Source organism: Rutilus rutilus, assembly GCF_951802725.1.
Source record: "Rutilus rutilus genome assembly, chromosome: 14".
NCBI classification, from domain to species: domain Eukaryota; kingdom Metazoa; phylum Chordata; class Actinopteri; order Cypriniformes; family Leuciscidae; genus Rutilus; species Rutilus rutilus.
The window spans coordinates 36,151,464-36,170,940 of record NC_140219.1 but is presented as its reverse complement, the minus strand read 5'-3'; the positions used below and the strand labels follow the sequence as shown (position 1 = coordinate 36,170,940).

The following is a 19,477-nucleotide window of genomic DNA, read 5'->3' as shown; positions in this document are numbered from 1 at the left end:
GCCCAGGCTAGTGACCTTGACATTCCATCATTGAAGAAATGTAATCAAGACCTGCCTCAGAAACCAGGGAGGATACAAATGGAGGAACATCAAGGCATTCTGTATCGACGAGTACCTCTAAAACAGGATGGACATAAATTCCAAGTGGTGGTCCCACAAGTCTTGGTGAAGTCGTTCTTGGAGTACTTCCATGACAACCCCTTGGGAGGACATCTAGGCAGATTAAAGACTCTCATGAGGGTCTTAGAGGTGGCCTGGTGGCCTACTGTTCGCAAAGATGTTTGTGAACATGTCAAAACATGTAATGTTTGCCAGAGATACAAGGGGGAATATTCCAAACCGTCTGGGCTTATGCAGTCAACTGAAGTTACAGAACCCAGCCATACGCTGGGAATTGATCTAATGGGTCCTCTTCCTTTAAGTAAGAAAAGAAACACGATCCTGCTGGTAATTGTTGACTACTATACAAAATGGGTCGAACTTTTTCCATTAAAAGATGGTACAACACCGAAAATAGTGAAAATACTAAAGGAAGAGATATTTACCAGGTGGGGGGTGCCTCGATATCTTGTATCTGACAGGGGGCCTCAATTCACTTCAAATCTTTTGGTTGAACTGTGTAAAGATTGGGGAGTGGGGCAGAAATTAACAACTAGCTATCATCCCCAAACAAATTTAACCGAAAGAGTAAATAAGACCTTGAAGACTATGATTGCCTCATTTGTTGGAGATAAGCACTCAAATTGGGATCAGTGGCTTCCAGAGCTAAGATTCGCTATTAACTCAGCACATCATGAGTCGACTGGTGTAACTCCGGCACAACTGATGCTTGGAAGATCTTTGAAAGGTCCGCTTGAAAGACTTTTATATAAATCACCATTTCCGAGTGAAGCTGCCTATACATTGCTAGACAGACAAAGAAGATTGGCAGATGAGGTAGCACGTAGAGTGGGATTGCAACGTGCCAGACAAGCCAGATATTACAATGCCCGGCATAAAGATGCGCAGTTTAAACCAGGTGATTTGGTCTGGTTCCGTTCTCATCCTATCTCTAGTGCTCCTAACAGGTTTTCAGCCAAGTTTGCGCCTAAATGGGAGGGGCCTGCTAGGGTGGAAAAGAAATTGGGGCCAGTAAACTACAGTATAAAGTGGGGTTCTCCTGAAAGAGCTGACAGTATTAATGTTGTTAATTTGAAAAGGTACTATGGTCCTATTCCTGCTATGTCATAGATTGGGGGAGGGAACTATGTAGCACCTCTACATATTTATATTTAATTTATGTCAGTGTGTTATGCAAGAATGGAAATTGGATTAAGGTTATCAAGTTGTATCTTGGTTTCTAATGCTATGAAGTTCTTGACTCCATTTCCTATAATGCTGTGCTGGACTCTTATATTATTTCCTGTTTTTGTTTCTTCCTGTTTGGTTTTTCTTCATGAATGGTGATTGCATATGTATATAAGGGGGTAGGAACCAAGGTGTGGTGTGTTGTTTTCCCGGGAACTCTTCCAATTGACGGACCTCAAACTTACCAGGTGGATATCCTTGTTTGCAGCATGCCTCGCTGGCAGGATTTACTTGTGTTGTTTTGGAGTGTTTCGTGACATTGGACCTTTTGACACAATGCAGCACCAAAGACTGGGGTATATTTGTCTGGGACTAATGAAGGTTGCGGTAAGAGTTATGTGACTCATTTGTCAGTGCAAAGACGATGGGAACTATGATGAGTATTGACCAGTTGGACTTTGTTTATGAGTTGGATTAATGATATGTACTTTCTGGGTGTTTATATAATACACATCACTTTTGCAATGTGAGGTGACTGAACTGTTTGTATTTTATTGATGTGACATCTCTAATATTGAGAGTGTTACAGCGTCATATCATTACGCCTGCTGGACTTTATTTGACTCAAGACCGGGTGTTGTTTCGTGAATGTGCTTTAGATAATATTATTTTGTAAATATAGAGGTCATTTATGTTTTTGTTTTTTGTTTTTGGCAAAACAAAGCACTTGCATCGCTTCATAAAATTGAGGTTAAACCACTGGAGTCACTTGGATTAGTTTAATGGTGTCTTTACTACCTTTCTGGGGCTTAAATGTTTTAGTTGCGTAGGCTACCGATGGAGGAACAGAAAGCTCTTGGAGTTCATCAAAAATATCTTCATTTGTGTTCTGAAGATAAACGATGGTCTTACAGGTTCGGAAAGACATGAGGGTATATAATTAATGACAGAATTAAAAATTTTTTGCTGAACTATACCTTTAAGCAATCCTGGAAACACCTTAAATCAAACACAGCATGCATTCGGTCCATTTTCTGGAATAACTAAAATGCAGATAAGAAAACAATTTTCACGCAAAAAAAAAACTTTCTGCATTTTTACATTTTCCACAAAGTTTTAAATGATTCACTTAAAGCTTCATATAAAATACCCAGAAAAGTAAAATGTTAAACTAATCCATTTGAATTGAGAAGTTTAGTAAAAAAATGTCTGAAGAGACTACCGCTTAGTATAATAAACAGATTAAATTTAGGATTTTATTCACATTTAAACATTGAACAAACAGAAGCTCAACCGCACTTGCTTTGACAAGCGAGAACAAGCCTCAGTGGTTCTAGCGGAAGCTCAAACGTGCTGCGAGACACACGAGAATGAACATCATCGGTTCTCGCACGTCTAGCAAACATGCTTGAGCTTTCGTTTACCCCAACTGATGTGTGAATTGATGAATATTTATATGTGAATCAAAGCCTAAATTTAATCTGTTCATCATATAAGATGATCGTATCTCTACAGAAAAACTTGGACTAAACTGCTCAATTCAAATTATTTTACGATCTCTTTATTATGGTAGCATACAGGTGGCAAAATGGCAATGTAATATATAAAATGGCAATGTATTTCTTATTTAACTTCTTTGGGGGCGTGGCTATAATTTTATTACATTTTTTTAAATAAGAAATATTCAACTGACTATCATAAACTATACATCATTTGAAAGCTAAAACACTCAAGAATCATGTTCTGAACTTGTTTTTGCAATCAGTACACCAGAGAGGAAAGGGTTAAATGAAATGTTGAAGGACTGGTAATGTAAAAAATTTACATTTTCCATACCATATGTGCAATGTTTGGGGCAAAGTGACAATTCAAATTCAATAATATAATTAAATGAGCCATCTCCTACACTTGCTTTAACATATCATTTAAACACATTACAAAAATGATTAGAGATGTTTAAAGGTATAAATCACCCATCACAAATTAAGATCTTTTTAATGAAATCTGAGAGCTTTCTGTCCCCCCATTGACAGTCCATGCAACTAAAACTTTGATGCTTCAAAAAGTTCATAAAGAGATCGTAAGACCAATCCACTTGAATCGAGCAGTTTACCGTAGTTACAATTTTCTGAAGAGACATGATCGCTTTATATGATGAACAGATTTCAGAAGCTCAACCGAACATGCTTGACACGTGAGAACAAACCTCTTTCTCAAATGTGCTGCGCAACACACGAGAATGAACCTCATTTGAAACTTTGTGAATGAAACTTCACAAACTACCTTGTAACCATCAGATCAACGTGTGATCGTCAACCAGTGGATCTCTGAGCTGAGTGAGTGAGTGGAGGCGGGGCTCATTTGCATATTCATAGAACCGCGTATACTAAATGAGGAAAGGGTGTCGAGTTACATTCAAGATATTTTAAGACATGAAGAAAAACACTTAAATGTGTAATTTTGGTGATCAAAAATGAGTTTTAAGGGATACAATTATTGACTACAGGCCAGGGGGACTTTAAAATATGGTGTGGAAAGCAAAAGCTTGTATTATTGTTTCATCTGCGTCCATTGCTTTTCCGGGTCAGTACATCTACCTTGGGTTGTTTTGTGTAGGCTAGTGTAAAAGATGTCAGATATGGGATCATTTTAGATGTAAACTCCCAGACAGCAACACAGTGTCGGCCCAGATCCGGCCCACATCCGGGCTGTGGGGAATCCATGTGTACCGTACGGATGTGGGCCGGATCTGGGCCGACACTATGTTGTTCTCTGGGCTGGTTGTCAAAAAATTGGATCCAGTCAACAAGCATCAGTGTAAATGTGGCCGACTCTTTAGAGGCAGTACATCATACTGATGTAAAGTGTTACCCAAACATTTGTTGTAAAAGTCACCTCATGTTGCTTGTCAGTTACTGAAGTCTTTCTAAGTAATTACCAACATTTTCTCTGTGTTTGTGAGGCAGTCGCCAGTGTGGGTGAAGAGCAGTGCTAAGGTGGTTATGAAAGTCGGTGTTAAATGCGTAACGGATAATGTAGAGCGAGGCGGTTGTTATAGTGAATACACCTAATTTATGATTATTAATGTGATAAAGGCAACAAATAAGGCAAAAAAAGTTCAGTAGTTAACAGACTCAAATTACTCAAATAAACCATAAACTTTTTTTCTTTTTTTTTACATTTAATAGCAAAATAATAAACAGATCAAATGACGTTTTATTACAGCTAATAAAAAACATTTGCTGTTATTATTCTTATAATTGATCATGTATATCATGCAGTTAGTATGCATTATTTGTAGGGGTGTAACAATATATTGTCTCAATTATCGTTGAAGGTGGACAGGGGTCATCATAGGCACTCTGATTGGTCTTTGGCCTCATACGCTGCAGAATGTGATGCACTGTGTGTTGTGACTCATTTCTCCCATGTAAAGTGACCTTGAGCGATGGAAAGGCGCTATATAAATAAAACTTCTTCTTCTTCCCATAACATCATTAAAGTTGTGTGTGACTTATGCCACACTAGAGCTTCTGTTGGCTCGGACCAGACGGGATAGCCGTCATTGCCCTCGTCCATCGATGAGTCTTGGGTGTCCAACACCTTGTCGCCGGTGTGTGTTCATCCCTCCTCGGACACTGTTGGTCAATCCTCACCACTGCTGACCGGGAGCGACACACAAGCCTTGAGTTTCAGAGATACTCTGACCCAGTCACCTCGCCATAACAATCTGGCCCTTGTCACTCAGATCTTTATTCCTGCCCATTACACTGACAAAGACTTGAGCATGACAGAACATTAATGTTGAATTTTATGATTGGTGTTTTTGATGTAAACTCCCTTTGCACTCTTTTTTTGTTTTTTAGATATTTATTCTGTTATACATCACAATGGCCAACTACTGCTGTTTTTATGTGCTACATACAATTTGATTTGATTTGATTTGATCATGACAGACCTGGAGAAACTCTCTGAAAGAGCAATAAATAAAGCATGTATAAGCATTTTGAGATTGTTTATAATTGATAGTTTTGTATTTTATTTGTTCTTTTGTGTTTTATTCAAAGTTTTACAGCATTATTTTGTAACATTTCAATGCATGTCCATTTTGAATACATTTTACCTGAAGAAATCCTGACCTTCCTGTTTGACCTGCTTGTAAACCCAAAGGTGATCATAAACTCCCTCTTACAACACTAACCAGGAAGAGACTGACTTGTTATTTCTCCTTTCTGTCACACCGACTTCGTCTCAACAAAAGCAATAAAGAATAAGCAATCAATGGAGAACAAAGAGAAAAACTTTACAGAAGGATTTTTGTGATGTTCATTTCTGAACCGACAGCAGATCTTTGATTCTCATTGTGATTCATTTTTGAAAACCGTCGTTCAGAAAGTAAAAGTAGAGTTTAGTTTGCGAGACTCAAACGGTGAAAATGGCTTCAGCAGCTGAAGATGATTATATTTGTCCTGTTTGCTGTGAAATCTTCAATGTTCCTGTTATTCTGTCCTGTAGTCACAGTATTTGTAAAGAGTGTCTACAACAGTTCTGGAAAACTAAGGAAACTCAGGAGTGTCCTGTCTGCAGGAGAAAATCCTCAAAAGAATTTCCTCCAGTTAATCTCACATTAAAAAACTTGTGTGAGTCGTTCCTGAAGGAGAGAAATGAGAAACGTTCATCAGGATCTGAGGAGATCTGCAGTTTACACAGTGAGAAACTCAAACTCTTCTGTCTGGAGGACAAACAGCCGGTGTGTTTAGTGTGCAGAGACTCAGAGAAACACACCAATCACACATTCAGACCCATCAGTGAAGTGATTTCATCTTACAAGGTAAGACTAATGTTTCTTGTTTCACATGTAAAGAACAATTATTAGTCATAAACATAGATATCATCACATTCATGCATTACTATTTCAATGTCAGTTTACTCAACTTTATATGACATTTACTGTGCTGTAAAAGTATTTGCCCATCCTGATTTCTTATGTTTTTGTGTCTCATACTAAATAGTGGCGCCTTTTATAGATATCATTATTGAAAAAAAAAAGAGCACAATTGAGCGGACAACTTTAGTTCAGCCTCACTGGAGGGTTTTCAAGCATGAACTCCCTGTTTAAGGTCCTGCCACATCATCTAAATTGATTTCAAGTCAGGCATTTGACAAGGCCACTCCAAAACTGTAATTGTGCTTTTTTGAGCCGTTCAGAGGTGGATTTACTCACTATTCTTTGAATCATTGTCTTGTTGCTTGAGCTTCAGTTTGCAGACTAAAGATGGGATATTGTGCTTCAGCATTTTCTGATAGAAAATAAGAAAATTCAGTTCCTACGATGTTGTTCTTGGCCCTTTGGTGACTTTGAGCCACTTCTGGGAAGGTTTGCTACTGTGCCGAGTTTTCTCCATTTGGATATAATGGCTCTCGCTGTGGTTCTTTGAGTCCAAGAGCCTTTGAAATAGCTTTGTAATCCATCACAGACGGGTGTATTTCAATCACCGTCTTCATCATTATTCCTGGAGTTTCTTTCACCTTTGTCAATAGTGTGTTACTGTTTAAGACCTTTTAACCAACTTCATGCTGTTGAAAAAGTCCTATTTAAGTGTTTATTTGATTGAACAGGGCTGCAGTGATCAGGACTGGCTGTGTTTAGTCCAGCTGAACAACATTATAAATACAGTTTCAGAGATTTGAGGAATTAGTAACTATGGGGCCAAATACATTCTCACGCAGGCCCAGTTAGTATTGGATTACTTCTTTTCTTCAGTAAATAACATTGTCATCCATCCATCCATCCATCTTCTACCGCTTATCCGGGGCCGGGTCGCGGGGGCAGCAGTCTAAGCAGGGATGCCCAGACTTCCCTCTCCCTAGACACTTCCTCCAGCTCTTCCGGGGGGACACAGAGGCGTTCCCAGGCCAGCCGGGAGACATAGTCTCTCCAGCGTGTCCTAGGTCTTCCCCGGGGTCTCGGTCCTTCTCGGGAAGGCGTCCAGGAGGCATCCGGAAAAGATGCCCGAGCCACCTCAACTGACCCCTCTCGATGTGGAGGAGCAGCGGCTCTACTCTGAGCTCCTCCCGAGTGACCGAGCTTCTCACCCTATCTCTAAGGGATCGCCCAGCCACCCTGCGGAGAAAGCTCATTTCGGCCGCTTGTATCCGGGATCTTGTCCTTTCGGTCATGACCCACAGCTCATGACCATAGGTGAGAGTAGGAACGTAGATTGACTGGTAAATCGAGAGCTGAGCCGCACACGACAGACCGGTACAGGGACCGCATTACTGCAGAAGCTGCACCGATCCGTCTGTCAATCTCCCGTTCCATCCTTCCCTCACTCGTGAACAAGACCCCAAGATACTTAAACTCCTCCACTTGAGGCAGGAGCTCTCCACCAACCTGAAGCGGGCAAACCACCCTTTTCCGACTGAGAACCATGGCCTCAGATTTGGAGGTGCTGATTTTCATCCCAGCCGCTTCACACTCGACTGCAAACCGTCCCAGTGCATGCTGGAGGTCCTGGTTTGATGAGGCCAACACGACAACATCATCCGCAAAGAGCAGAGATGAAATCGTGTGGTCCCCAAACCTGACCCCCTCCGGCCCCTGGCTGCGCCTAGAAATTCTGACCATAAAAATTATGAACAGAACCGGCGACAAAGGGCAGCCCTGCCGGAGTCCAACACGCACCGGGAACAAGTCTGACTTACTGCTGGCAATACGAACCAAGCTCCTGCTCCGGTCGTACAGGGACCGGATAGCCCTTAGCAAAGGGCCCCGGACCCCATACTCCCGGAGCACCCTCCACAGGCCGCCGCGAGGGACACAGTCGAATGCCTTCTCCAAATCCACAAAGCACATGTGGATTGGTTGGGCAAACTCCCATGAGCCCTCCAGCACCCTGTAGAGGGTATAGAGCTGGTCCAGTGTTCCACGACCGGGACGAAAACCACACTGTTCCTCCTGAATCCGAGGTTCTACTATCGGCCGGATTCTCCTCTCCAGTACCCTGGCATAGACTTTCCCAGGGAGGCTGAGAAGTGTGATCCCCCTATAGTTGGAGCACACCCTCCGATCCCCCTTCTTGAAAAGAGGGACCACCACCCCGGTCTGCCAGTCCAAAGGTACTGTCCCCGACCGCCACGCGATGTTGCAGAGGCGTGTCAGCCAAGACAACCCCACAACATCCAGAGACTTGAGGTACTCAGGGCGGATCTCATCCAACCCCGGTGCCTTACCACCGAGGAGTTTCTTGACTACCTCGGTGACTTCAGCTTGGGTGATGGACGAGTCCGCCTCCGAGCCCTCAGCCTCTGCTTCCTCAATGGAAGACGTGACGGCGGGATTGAGGAGATCCTCAAAGTATTCCTTCCACCGTCCGGTGATATCCCCAGTCGAGGTCAACAGCTGCCCACCTCCACTGTAAACAGCGTTGGTAGGGCACTGCTTCCCCCTCCTGAGGCGCCGGACGGTTTGTCAGAATCTCTTCGAGGCCGATCGATAGTCCTTATCCATGGCCTCACCGAACTCCTCCCAGGCCCGAGTTTTTGCCTCCACAACCACCCGGGCTGCAGTCCGCTTGGCCCGTCGGTACCCATCAGCTGCCTCAGGAGTCTCACAAGCCAGCCAGGCCCGATAGGACTCCTCCTTCAGCTTGACGGCATCCCTTACTTCCGGTGTCCACCACCGGGTTCGGGGATTGCCGCCTCGACAGGCACCGGAGACCTTATGGCCACAGCTCAGAGTGGCCGCGTTGACAATGGAGGTGGAGAACATGGTCCACTCGGACTCAATATCTCCAGACTCCCTCGGGATCTGGTCGAAGCTCTGCCGGAGGTGGGAGTTGAAGATCTCTCTGACAGGAGATTCGGCCAAACGTTCCCAACAGACCCTCACAGTACGTTTGGGTCTGCCGAGTCTGTCCAGCTTCCTCCCCCGCCATCGGATCCAACTCACCACCAGGTGGTGATCAGTTGACAGCTCCGCCCCTCTCTTCACCCGAGTGTCCAAGACATACGGCCGGAGGTCGGATGAAACGACCACAAAGTCGATCATCGACCTCCGGCCTAGAGTGTCCTGGTGCCATGTGCACTGATGGACACCCTTATGCTTGAACATGGTGTTCGTTATGGACAAGCTGTAACTAGCACAGAAGTCCAATAACAGAACACCACTCGGGTTCAGATCGGGGGCCGTTCCTCCCAATCACGCCCCTCCAGGTGTCACTGTCGCTGCCCACGTGGGCGTTGAAGTCCCCCAGTAGAACGACGGAGTCCCCAGTCGGAGCACTTTCCAGCACCCCTCCCAGAGACTCCAAGAAGGCCGGGTACTCTGCACTGCCGTTCGTCCCGTAAGCACAAACGACAGTGAGAGACCTATCCCTGACCCGAAGGCGTAGGGAAGCGACCCTCTCGTTCACCGGGGTGAACTCCAACACATGGCGGCTGAGCTGGGGGGCTATAAGCAAACCCACACCAGCCCGCCGCCTCTCACCATGGGCAACTCCAGAGTGGTGAAGAGTCCATCCTCTCTCGAGGAGTGTGGTTCCAGAGCCCAAGCCGTGCGTAGAGGTGATCCCAACTATCTCTAGTCGGAATCTCTGAACCTCACGCACAACCTCAGGCTCCTTCCCCGCCAGAGAGGTGACATTCCATGTCCCTAGAGCTAGATTCCGCGTCCAGGGATCGGGTTGTCTAGGCCCCCGCCTTCGACTGCCGCCCGATCCACTTAGCACCGGCCCCTTACGGTCCCTCCTGCAGGTGGTGGGTCCACGGGAGGGTGGCCCCATGTCGCTCCTTCGGGCTGAGCCCGGCCGGACCCCATGGGGGGAGGCCCGACCACCAGGCGCTCGCATACGAGCCCCAACCCCGGGCCTGGCTCCAGGGTGGGGCCCCGGCTGCGCCATACCGGGCGACGTCACGGTCCTCCTTTTTTTTGGCATCATAAGGGTTTTTGAACCGCTCTTAGTCTGACCCGTCGCCTAGGACCTGTTTGCCTTGGGAGACCCTACCAGGGGCATATAGCCCCAGACAACATAGCTCCTAGGTTCATTCGGGTACTCAAACCCCTCCACCATGGTAAGGTGGCAGTTCAAGGAGGGGTAACTTTCATGTAACTTACATTGTCATGTAAGTTTTAATTTCTGAATCAATTTAGTTTGAGATTTACACAAAAACAGAAGAAATCAGGGTGGGGGTGAATACTTTTGCACAGACTTGTATGATCATATCACTGTATTTTCTTCTCTTCACTGTAATCTGGTGTTTAATGTGTTTTTGTTCAATTCTAGGAGGAGCTCAATACAGCACTGAAGTCCTTACAACAGAAACTTCAACACAAGGAAAAGAAGAAAGGAGAGTTTGAGAAAACAGCTCAACACATCAATGTGAGGAAACAGAATCAAGAGTCATTTTCACTACAGCTGGAGGATCACTTTATACCGTTATAAATTGATATATGTAATATAATGGATTCCAGTTGATTATTCCTGTAAATGACGAGCAGCTTCTGCTTCTGGATCCGTTATATGTCGGGTATCCGAGATTTGTGTTGATTGAGATGATTGAAGTGAATGTGATTTGATTTCAGTCTCAAGCTGAGCACACAGAGCGTCAGTTTAAAGAAGAGTTTGAGAAGCTTCATCAGTTTCTCAGAGACGAAGAAGAAGCTACAATCACTGCACTGAGAGAGGAAGAGGAGCAGAAGAAGCAGAGGATGAAGGAGAAGCTGGAGGAGATGAACACACACATCTCAGCTCTTTCACACACAATCAGAGACATAGAGGAGATGATGAAAGACAATGACGTCTCGTTTCTAAAGGTGACAAATCAATCTGGCTTCAATCTTTGTGTATTAAAACAACTTGTATAGAGAGACTCATTGAAAATTAAAGTGTTTGATAAGATATTAAAATGTTTTCAAACTCTATATTTTCCAGAACTTTAAGGCCTCAATGGAAAGGTAAGTGAGCTGCTCGTATCTCTTCTCTCAGTGGATCTGAACTCAAATTCACTGCAGTTCTGACTCCTGAATGTTCCTCAGAGTCCGGATCTCACAGCCGGATCCACGGATGAGTTCTGGAGCTTTGATTCATGTGTCGCGTTATCTGGGTAACCTGCCGTTCAGAGTCTGGAAGAAGATGCTGGAAACTGTCCAACACAGTGAGTCTCAGCAGATTTGACACCAGTGCAGAAGATAGTTCACATATAAACACACACAACATCTACATTTGATAGAAAAATACTTAATAATCACTTGAATTACTAAGTTAATCTGAACTGTATTTCAGAAAATCATCAGATCATTCAGCGAACTCATAATGAAAAGTCTATTCCTCATGGTTTATGTTTATGTATTAGGATACAATAGTGTTTATTGAATACTGATATTAAACCTGAAGCCTCAGTCCATTCTGACAGTAACTGAGAGACCATTGATTTATGATCTCTTTCAACAAAAGAAAAATGTTTTACATTTACATTTCTAATACATCATATCTCATCCTGTAATCTGATGTTATTCTCTTTGCAGCTCCGTTGACTCTGGATCCAAACACAGCAAATCCTCGTCTCAAACTCTCTGCTGATCTGACCAGTGTGACGAACAGTGATGGAGATAAAACACTTCCTGATAATCCAGAGAGGTTTGACTATTATCCATGTGTCCTGGGATCTGAGGGCTTTAACTCAGGAACACACTGCTGGGATGTGGAGGTTGGAGACAATACATGCTGGAGTCTTGGAATAACCGCAGCATCATCACACCAAAGGAAGGGACTGGATTTCTCTAAGTCTAATGTCTGGTGTGTGGGGTACACAGACAGCGAATACAGCTCAAGATCCCCAGAGCAACCCGCCACTGTCTTCACTGTTAAACAGAAGCTTCAGCGTGTGAGAGTTCAGCTGGACTATGACAGAGGAACAGTGTCATTCTCTAATCCTGTAACTAAAGACCGTCTGCGCAGATTCAGGACATCCTTCACTGAGACTGTCTTTCCATTATTATTTAATGGCTGCACAACTTCTCCTCTGAGGATCTTACCAGTTAAACTGTTTATTACAGCAGAAAATCACAGTTAAATCTGATTCTGCTTCTAGATTAATACAGTTTTGTAGATTATGCTTCAATAATAACACTGCAATCAAAGGGTATCATTGATCAATCACACTTCAATGTAAAGTTTAGAACCAAATTAACTCTTGTGTTTCCAAAAGGACATGTTTGTCTCTTAAATAAATAAATAAAACAAATTTTAAAAATAAAAAAGTCCTATGTTAATGCCAACTGCATAAATTTTGGCACAAGTGTGTATTTTTATTTGAATTTTCTTCTTTCCTTTCCACATTGTACACACAATATTTACACTCAGGACCTTAAGGACAAAACTTTCCCCATTGAAACCCATTAAAACTGCCAATTTATTTTTATCCCAGGGCCATTTAACTACAAAATGATGCAGTCTTTGTTAACAGACTTTTGTTCTGTTGGCCTTTTCTTTATAATATAATTTCTTTTTATTTTTTTACAAGATGGTGGCATTTTCTCAGGTTTGGCCTATTGTCACGATTTGGTCTTGTCTTGGTCACGTTTCATGTCTTTGTCATGTTTCATGTCTGTCATGTGATCCCCTGTTCAGAGTCATGTGATCATGCGAATATTGATTTAAATAGGAGTTTATTGATTTAAACACCATTGTATATGCTGATTTCATGCAGCCGCCATTTTGAAATCGAAAGTGAGGCTCCAGTGGGAAGAACCCCGGAAATAAAGATAAACAACAATGGACTACCAACCTGAAGCTGCTGCCGCGATTTACACTATTGGATGTTAATATCCAATATAGGATATGTATATAGTTCATTCCTGCTTCTTTTTTTACTTTCTGAATTATATATATAAAAAAAATGTATAAATGAATTTCACTGTATATAGTCTAAAGTTTGAAAGAAATGTATGTACAGTTTTAGAATTGACACAAAATCATTATACTACGGTGGCCGAGAGAGCTCAACGCGCTGCAAATGAAGAAAACACATGCAAACAGAAAAAAACGCATGCAAACAGAAAAAAACACATGCAAATAGAAAAAAACACATGCAAATAGAAAAAAAACACCAGCGAATAAGAAAACATCTTCATCAGTTTTACAACTCACGTGCGTCCCAATACTCACAACACAACCAAATACGGAAACGCGCTGCAATTACAGAAACGCGCTGCAAAAGTTCACAACACAACCAAACAGAAAACGCGCTGCAAATAGAACAGAACACAACGGAAATGTTTCCGGGGAACCCAATAAGTGACGGACGGACGGCTAACGAGCTTTACCAGAGAGACGCGGGCTCTGGCTTTACCTATGCCCTACACTCTTAAAAGGGCAGACGGCAGAGCCTTTGAATTGGGCACTTTGGATGGAGCGGGGCACTTGTGTGCCATTATGTTGATGAAGGGAGCAACGAAAGACAACGTAATTTCCTCATTATTTTCACCTGGGATGTTCCCATGACAACGCAGCGCGTGTCCATCAGCTGAATAGCTGTTCTTACCAGAAATATAGTATTAATGCTGTTAACATAACTGTTGCAAATAAATATACATTTTATACAACAAAGTTTTTAAAATATGAGTTATATCTTTGTGTGAGTGTCTCAACTTTAAAATTTGCCGTCTCATATTTGGACCTATAACTTAGCTACATTCTAACATTTCTTACGAAACTTATTTTAACATAACATGACAAAATGTGTTCAATGTAACTGATGTATAGATTAATGTCTTTTCCTCATTCTTTTTCTCTATCTTTTTTATTTATTTATTTATTTTAGTCTTCAGCTCATTGTTATTTTTAGTATTCTTATGACATTGAACATATCGCAAATACATTTTGTATATTGTATACAAAGTTGTATGTTATAAACGTGTCATCTTTGTATGTTTTGCAAAAAAATATAAAATAAATAATAATAATAAAAGTAGACAGCTGTAAGCACGTCCTAGCCGTCCGTCCGTCACTTATTGGGTTCCCCGGAAACATTCGGTTGTGTTCTGTTCTATTTGCAGCGCGTTTCTGTTTGGTTGTGTTGTGAACTTTTGCAGCGCGTTTCTGTAATTGCAGCGCGTTTTCGTATTTGGTTGTGTTGTGAGTATTGGGACGCACGTGAGTTGTAAAACTGATGAAGATGTTTTCTTATTTGCTGGTGTTTTTTTCTATTTGCATGTGTTTTTTTCTATTTGCTTGTGTTTTTTTCTGTTTGCATGCGTTTTTTTTCTGTTTGCATGTGTTTTCTTCATTTGCAGCGTGTTGAGCTCTCTCGGCCACCGTATTATACACAACAATACGCCATTGCATTCATGTCTCTCCTGTGATTAAAGGCGACACTTCCGGTTTTCTTCCCACCAGAGCCTCGCTTTCGATTTCAAAATAACGGCTGCGTGAAATCAGCGTATTGCTTCCATTAAAGAAAATAGTCCGCGCCGTCTCTACGGTTAGAATCCTGCGTCCATAGCAATGCTCTGTTTTACATGGCAACGGTGTGTTATACTTCGCAGCGGTCTGATATCAAGAAATAACACACCTCATTCTATATTGGAATTCAACCAAGCCATGTAATAAATGTTAGTAAATGTTGTAAATGCACATTAGATCTTACCGTGAGTGATTCGTCCATCTCAACATACAGTCAACAACATGCACTGCCCTACATTATGTTTCAATAATTCATTACATTTCGGATGTAACGTTACACCAAAACACAGAAGAAAAGATCTGTTGCTTCATCACAACTGTGGGTGGTGGTTATTAAGGCAATTAAGGTCATGGAGAGAGTCATGCCTCGTCCAAATACACACACTTGCGGTCTTGGCCAGTTGAGAGCGCGTGCACTTGATAGTAAGTAAGTGTGCAAGACTTTCCCATGTCTTAAAATGCCAAAGTGCCCTTAATGCACACTAAACCACACAGCTTCGGAGCGGTACTCGAGGCTAAGCGTATCCCATCATGCATTATGTTCGGGAACTCATGTGCCCCGAAATCGCGGGATATCGAGGAAAATATTCCACTGTAATTTAAATTAATTAGATGCATATAATTTGGTAGTAAAATGATATCATAAAGTGTTGCACATTTTATTGGTGCACAGATGAGTATGGTGTGTGTGTGTGTAGGATGAGTATGGTGTGTGTAGGCCTGTTTTGTTCAACATTTGCAACAGTTTTTATCACTTGATTAGAAGCAGCACAACTTTAAGTCTGTGTCTCATGTTAGTTACACAGCGACTACTGAACACACATGTAGAAGCTTATTTTAAAATGCTAAATATTCAAAATATAATAATGAAAAGCTCTGTAAACAATTGCATTTTTTGCAAGACTATAAGTGTGTCCCATCGAGTGATCAAAAGTTCTACACACACTTGCAGTCTTTACGCCTGCCTGAACACTAGGGCCAAATAGAGGAAATACGTCATGCAAGTAGACAAGTGTTCAAGAGCTCGAGTGTGTGTGTGTGTGTGTGTGTGTGTGTGTGCGTGTGTGTGTGTGTGTGTGTGTGCAGGGCATCAGTTATGAACTGTAAACTCTGGCTCTCATTCTGTCTGCTGTCTCTCATTTCTCTCCGTCTGTATGCGTGAGGTTTTCATCAGTGACTGAAGACTCCGTCTAGCGTTCCTCTGGTAAAAGAGTGAATGAGAGAGAAGTGTTCACTACTTCATGATCTGTGTATTCATGCACATGTTTGACACAGAACAGCTCTGAAAACATGAGTGAATATGAAAAAGAGCAAAAGAGACCAACTGTTATATCTTTAGTCAAATTAGTGCTCAACGGTTTAGGTTTAGCTCGATTAAAAAACTTGGGCCTGGGAGGAGTTCGGTGAGGCCATGGAGAAGGACTATCGGCTGGCCTCGAAGAGATTCTGGCAAACCGTCCGGCACCTCAGGAGAGGGAAGCAGTGCCCTACCAACGCTGTCTACAGTAGAGGTGGGGAGATGTTGACCTCATCTGGGGATGTCGTTGGACGGTGGAAGGAATAATTCGAGGATCTCCTCAATCCCACCAAGTCTTCCATTGAGGAAGCAGAGGCTGAGGGCTCAGAGGTGGACTCGTCCCTCACCCAAGCTGAAGTCTCCAAGGTAGTTAACCCTCTGGGGTCTAAGGTGTTTTTGGGGTCCTTGAGATGTTCTGACATGCCCTTACATTTGTGCTTTTTTCAGTTGCTTAAGAACATATTAATGGCAAAAGTGTAATTACACTCTATTTAGCACAAACAGGGCTACCATAATATGTGAGCAACATATATGTTCATGTTTTATTTTTGAGAGAATAATGTTTATGCGTGGTTATTGAAAAAACTAAAAACTAAAGTTTCTGAAATAAGGCCACAAAACACATACTAAATATGTGTCAATAAGACTTTTGACTAATGGATGTTGTCGCCTAGAGTTTTTTCTTCAAAATGATGTGAAAATCATCCTCCCTAATCATTCACATAACACAATACATTGATTTAAATTTTGCAAAACACTTTCTGTTTGGAAAGGCCATATGCGGGCGCAATATGGGGCATCAACGATCCGACACCATCATGCATATTTAGTGGTTCGCACCTGAGGAGACAATGGGGCCCTCATACTTAATGAGCCATTCATTCAGGTGTGTGACTGAGCCACAAGAAAGAATGCAAGAACAATATGTATATATATATATATATTCTATCAAATTGGTTCACAGTTGGAAGCATCTCATTTTTTTTTTTCACAAATTGTATAATATCTTACCTTGTAAATATACTTTTTTATTAAAAAGGTTACAATTACAACAACAATTCAAGTGTAATCTTTCTTTGTAAAAACTAAAGTATACATTTTATCATACATATTTCAAAGTTAAGGATTTGATTGATTATTTGATTACTTTATTTTTGACAAAACATACTATATTTAACATATGAGCTAAAATTGGCAAACAAAAACTTATTTGAAGTGGCAGATATTTTACAGTAAAAATGTATACTCTATCCAAAACTAGTCAACGAAATGTTGTCTTTCATATGTCTGTAACATAGGTCTTTTGTTTATATAAGAAATATAAATGTTAATTTGCTGTTTAATACATTGCTTATACAAATACATTTTATTAAAACATATTTCAGTCGCTTTTTACTCATCTCAGTATAGCAATACAGTTTGCTAAAAGCGGATCCTTCATTCACACACAGAAATGCAATTCAAATTTAAACTGTCTTTTTGCGAGTTGTGATAAACAGCGCGCATCTCTGCCGTTCATTCATTCATTCCCACACACACACAGAAACACGATTCACTTGAGAATGAAAAAAACTTACTACAGTATTCCATCCGTTGCTCCTCGAAATACCAGCACTTCTGAGGTACATTTTCCATTATTATTATTACGACAGTCAGTGTTGTAGTCGAGTCACCAACTGTCGAGTCCGAGTCGAGTCTCGAGTCCCAGTGTTCGAGTCCAAGTCCAAGTCCGAGTCACCAAAGAAGAGTCCGAGTCGAGTCCAAGTCGAGTCACCATTACCTGAGTTCGAGTCCGAGTCGAGTCTCGAGTCTCGAGTCCCGTGTTCGAGTCCGAGTCGAGTCTCGAGCCCCCAGTGCCTACATGTCTCCACTCTGTCACCTTTAAAGAGCTGATCAAATTTATAAAAGAGGTTCTACATTAAACAAAAATTACACCACTGTCACGATTGCAAAGAGAGTTTATTTACTGATTTGACATATACACTTTGCAACACGCTTTACAACTTTACGATGCCATCAAAAGCATGTATTTCATGTATCTCACATATTGAGAGACCCCTAGCGTAGAAAATTTACAAATTGCATCTTTAATCATGCTGCATTTTCATGTTGCATTTTAAAAGCATCAGATTTGAAAGCATGGTACTACTCAACCTTGCACGGTGAGGCCTCATCAAAATGCCTCCATGGCTAAATACCCTTTCAATGGGTGCACTGGTGGCAGGAATACAGAATACCTGTGTGGCAAGCTGATAGAGTGCAGGGAACTTGGCTTTGTGTTGCTGCCAAAACCCAAAGCATGGGACTGAGTCCTGCTCGGCGATCAAGTCAAGATATGCATTCAACTGAGCATAGACAGATGGCTTGTTGTTAGTGGAGGAGGGAGTCTTCCGATAGTGTGAGAACATTTTCAGCTTCTTCTGAGGGGTCTCAGGAGGAGATGCTGGAGCATCACCTACCCCTGGCCCAGTTGCAGCGGCTGATGATGATGTTGACTGTTGTTTCTCGCCTTCTGCTTTGATATACTCTGAAACAAGAGGTGGCAGGAAAGATATGTTATAAATATGTTATTAAATGGGCTTACATATTGAATGTGGACGTAAAACTCATAGAGGTAAACATGAAAAAACATTTCTCACCTTTTATTTGACTCTTTAGTTCCCCTTTAATGCTATTGTCCAGCTGCACATCATGTTCTAGCCACTGGAAACCAAATGCTGGGTCCAACACAGATGCTACAAAGTAGGCAATGGTGAAAGGAAATTTGGTGGGACCTCTTCCTTCATCTGGCTCACATCCCGGCATCATCACTGCACTGAAGATCTCTGTGAACCTTGCTTTGATGGAGTTCTCCAGAGCTCTCACCAGCGGGCCACAGTATCTGACTCTTCCTCTTATTTCCTGCAGATGACTGTGCAGAGTGAGGACACAGGGCACAACAACACTGACGGTGACAGTTTTCTCTCCCTGAGTCAGGTTGGTTGCCTCTAAGAATGGATCAAGAACTTCAATTAGTTCTTTAAGCTGAGCATATTCTCGCTGTGATAGGATTAGACTTTTGTGCCCCTCTAAGTCCAACACATATGCTAGCTTTTGTATGTCAAAATTCACATATGCCTTTATTTGCTTCAAAGTGGAATTCCATCGCGTAGCATTTGCTGATGGAATTGTTGCATCACCGAAGTATGCTTCAAAGCAGTCTTTAAATGAGGTGCCACTGTGGAGGAGGTTGGCTGCACGGGACAGCTTGGCTAGGGTGCCTGACAGCCCACTGGCTTCTTTCAAACCATCTTTTATGACCAACTGCAGTGAATGTGTGAAGCACGACAGTCTCTGCATCTTACAGTTCTCATCCAAAGTGGCATTGACTGCCTCTTGATCTTCTGGAGTCAGGTCTTGCCAGATTTCATCCTCCGGCTCCATGAATGTC

The 19,477-nt window shown here is 42.2% G+C and overlaps 1 protein-coding gene across 1 annotated transcript; it reads left to right on the top strand.

Annotated features, from left to right (window-relative positions):
- Positions 1–5,722: 5,722 nt before the first annotated feature.
- On the top strand, positions 5,723–12,427 carry LOC311304117 (E3 ubiquitin-protein ligase TRIM35-like; the record flags this gene model as incomplete). The annotated part of the gene is made up of 6 exons (XM_084430977.1): positions 5,723–6,118; positions 10,572–10,667; positions 10,871–11,101; positions 11,220–11,242; positions 11,324–11,442; positions 11,813–12,427. 6 exons carry the CDS (start codon positions 5,723–5,725, stop codon positions 12,358–12,360), a joined length of 1,413 nt encoding a protein of 470 aa, XP_084287103.1. The 3' UTR covers positions 12,361–12,427.
- Positions 12,428–19,477: the final 7,050 nt, after the last annotated feature.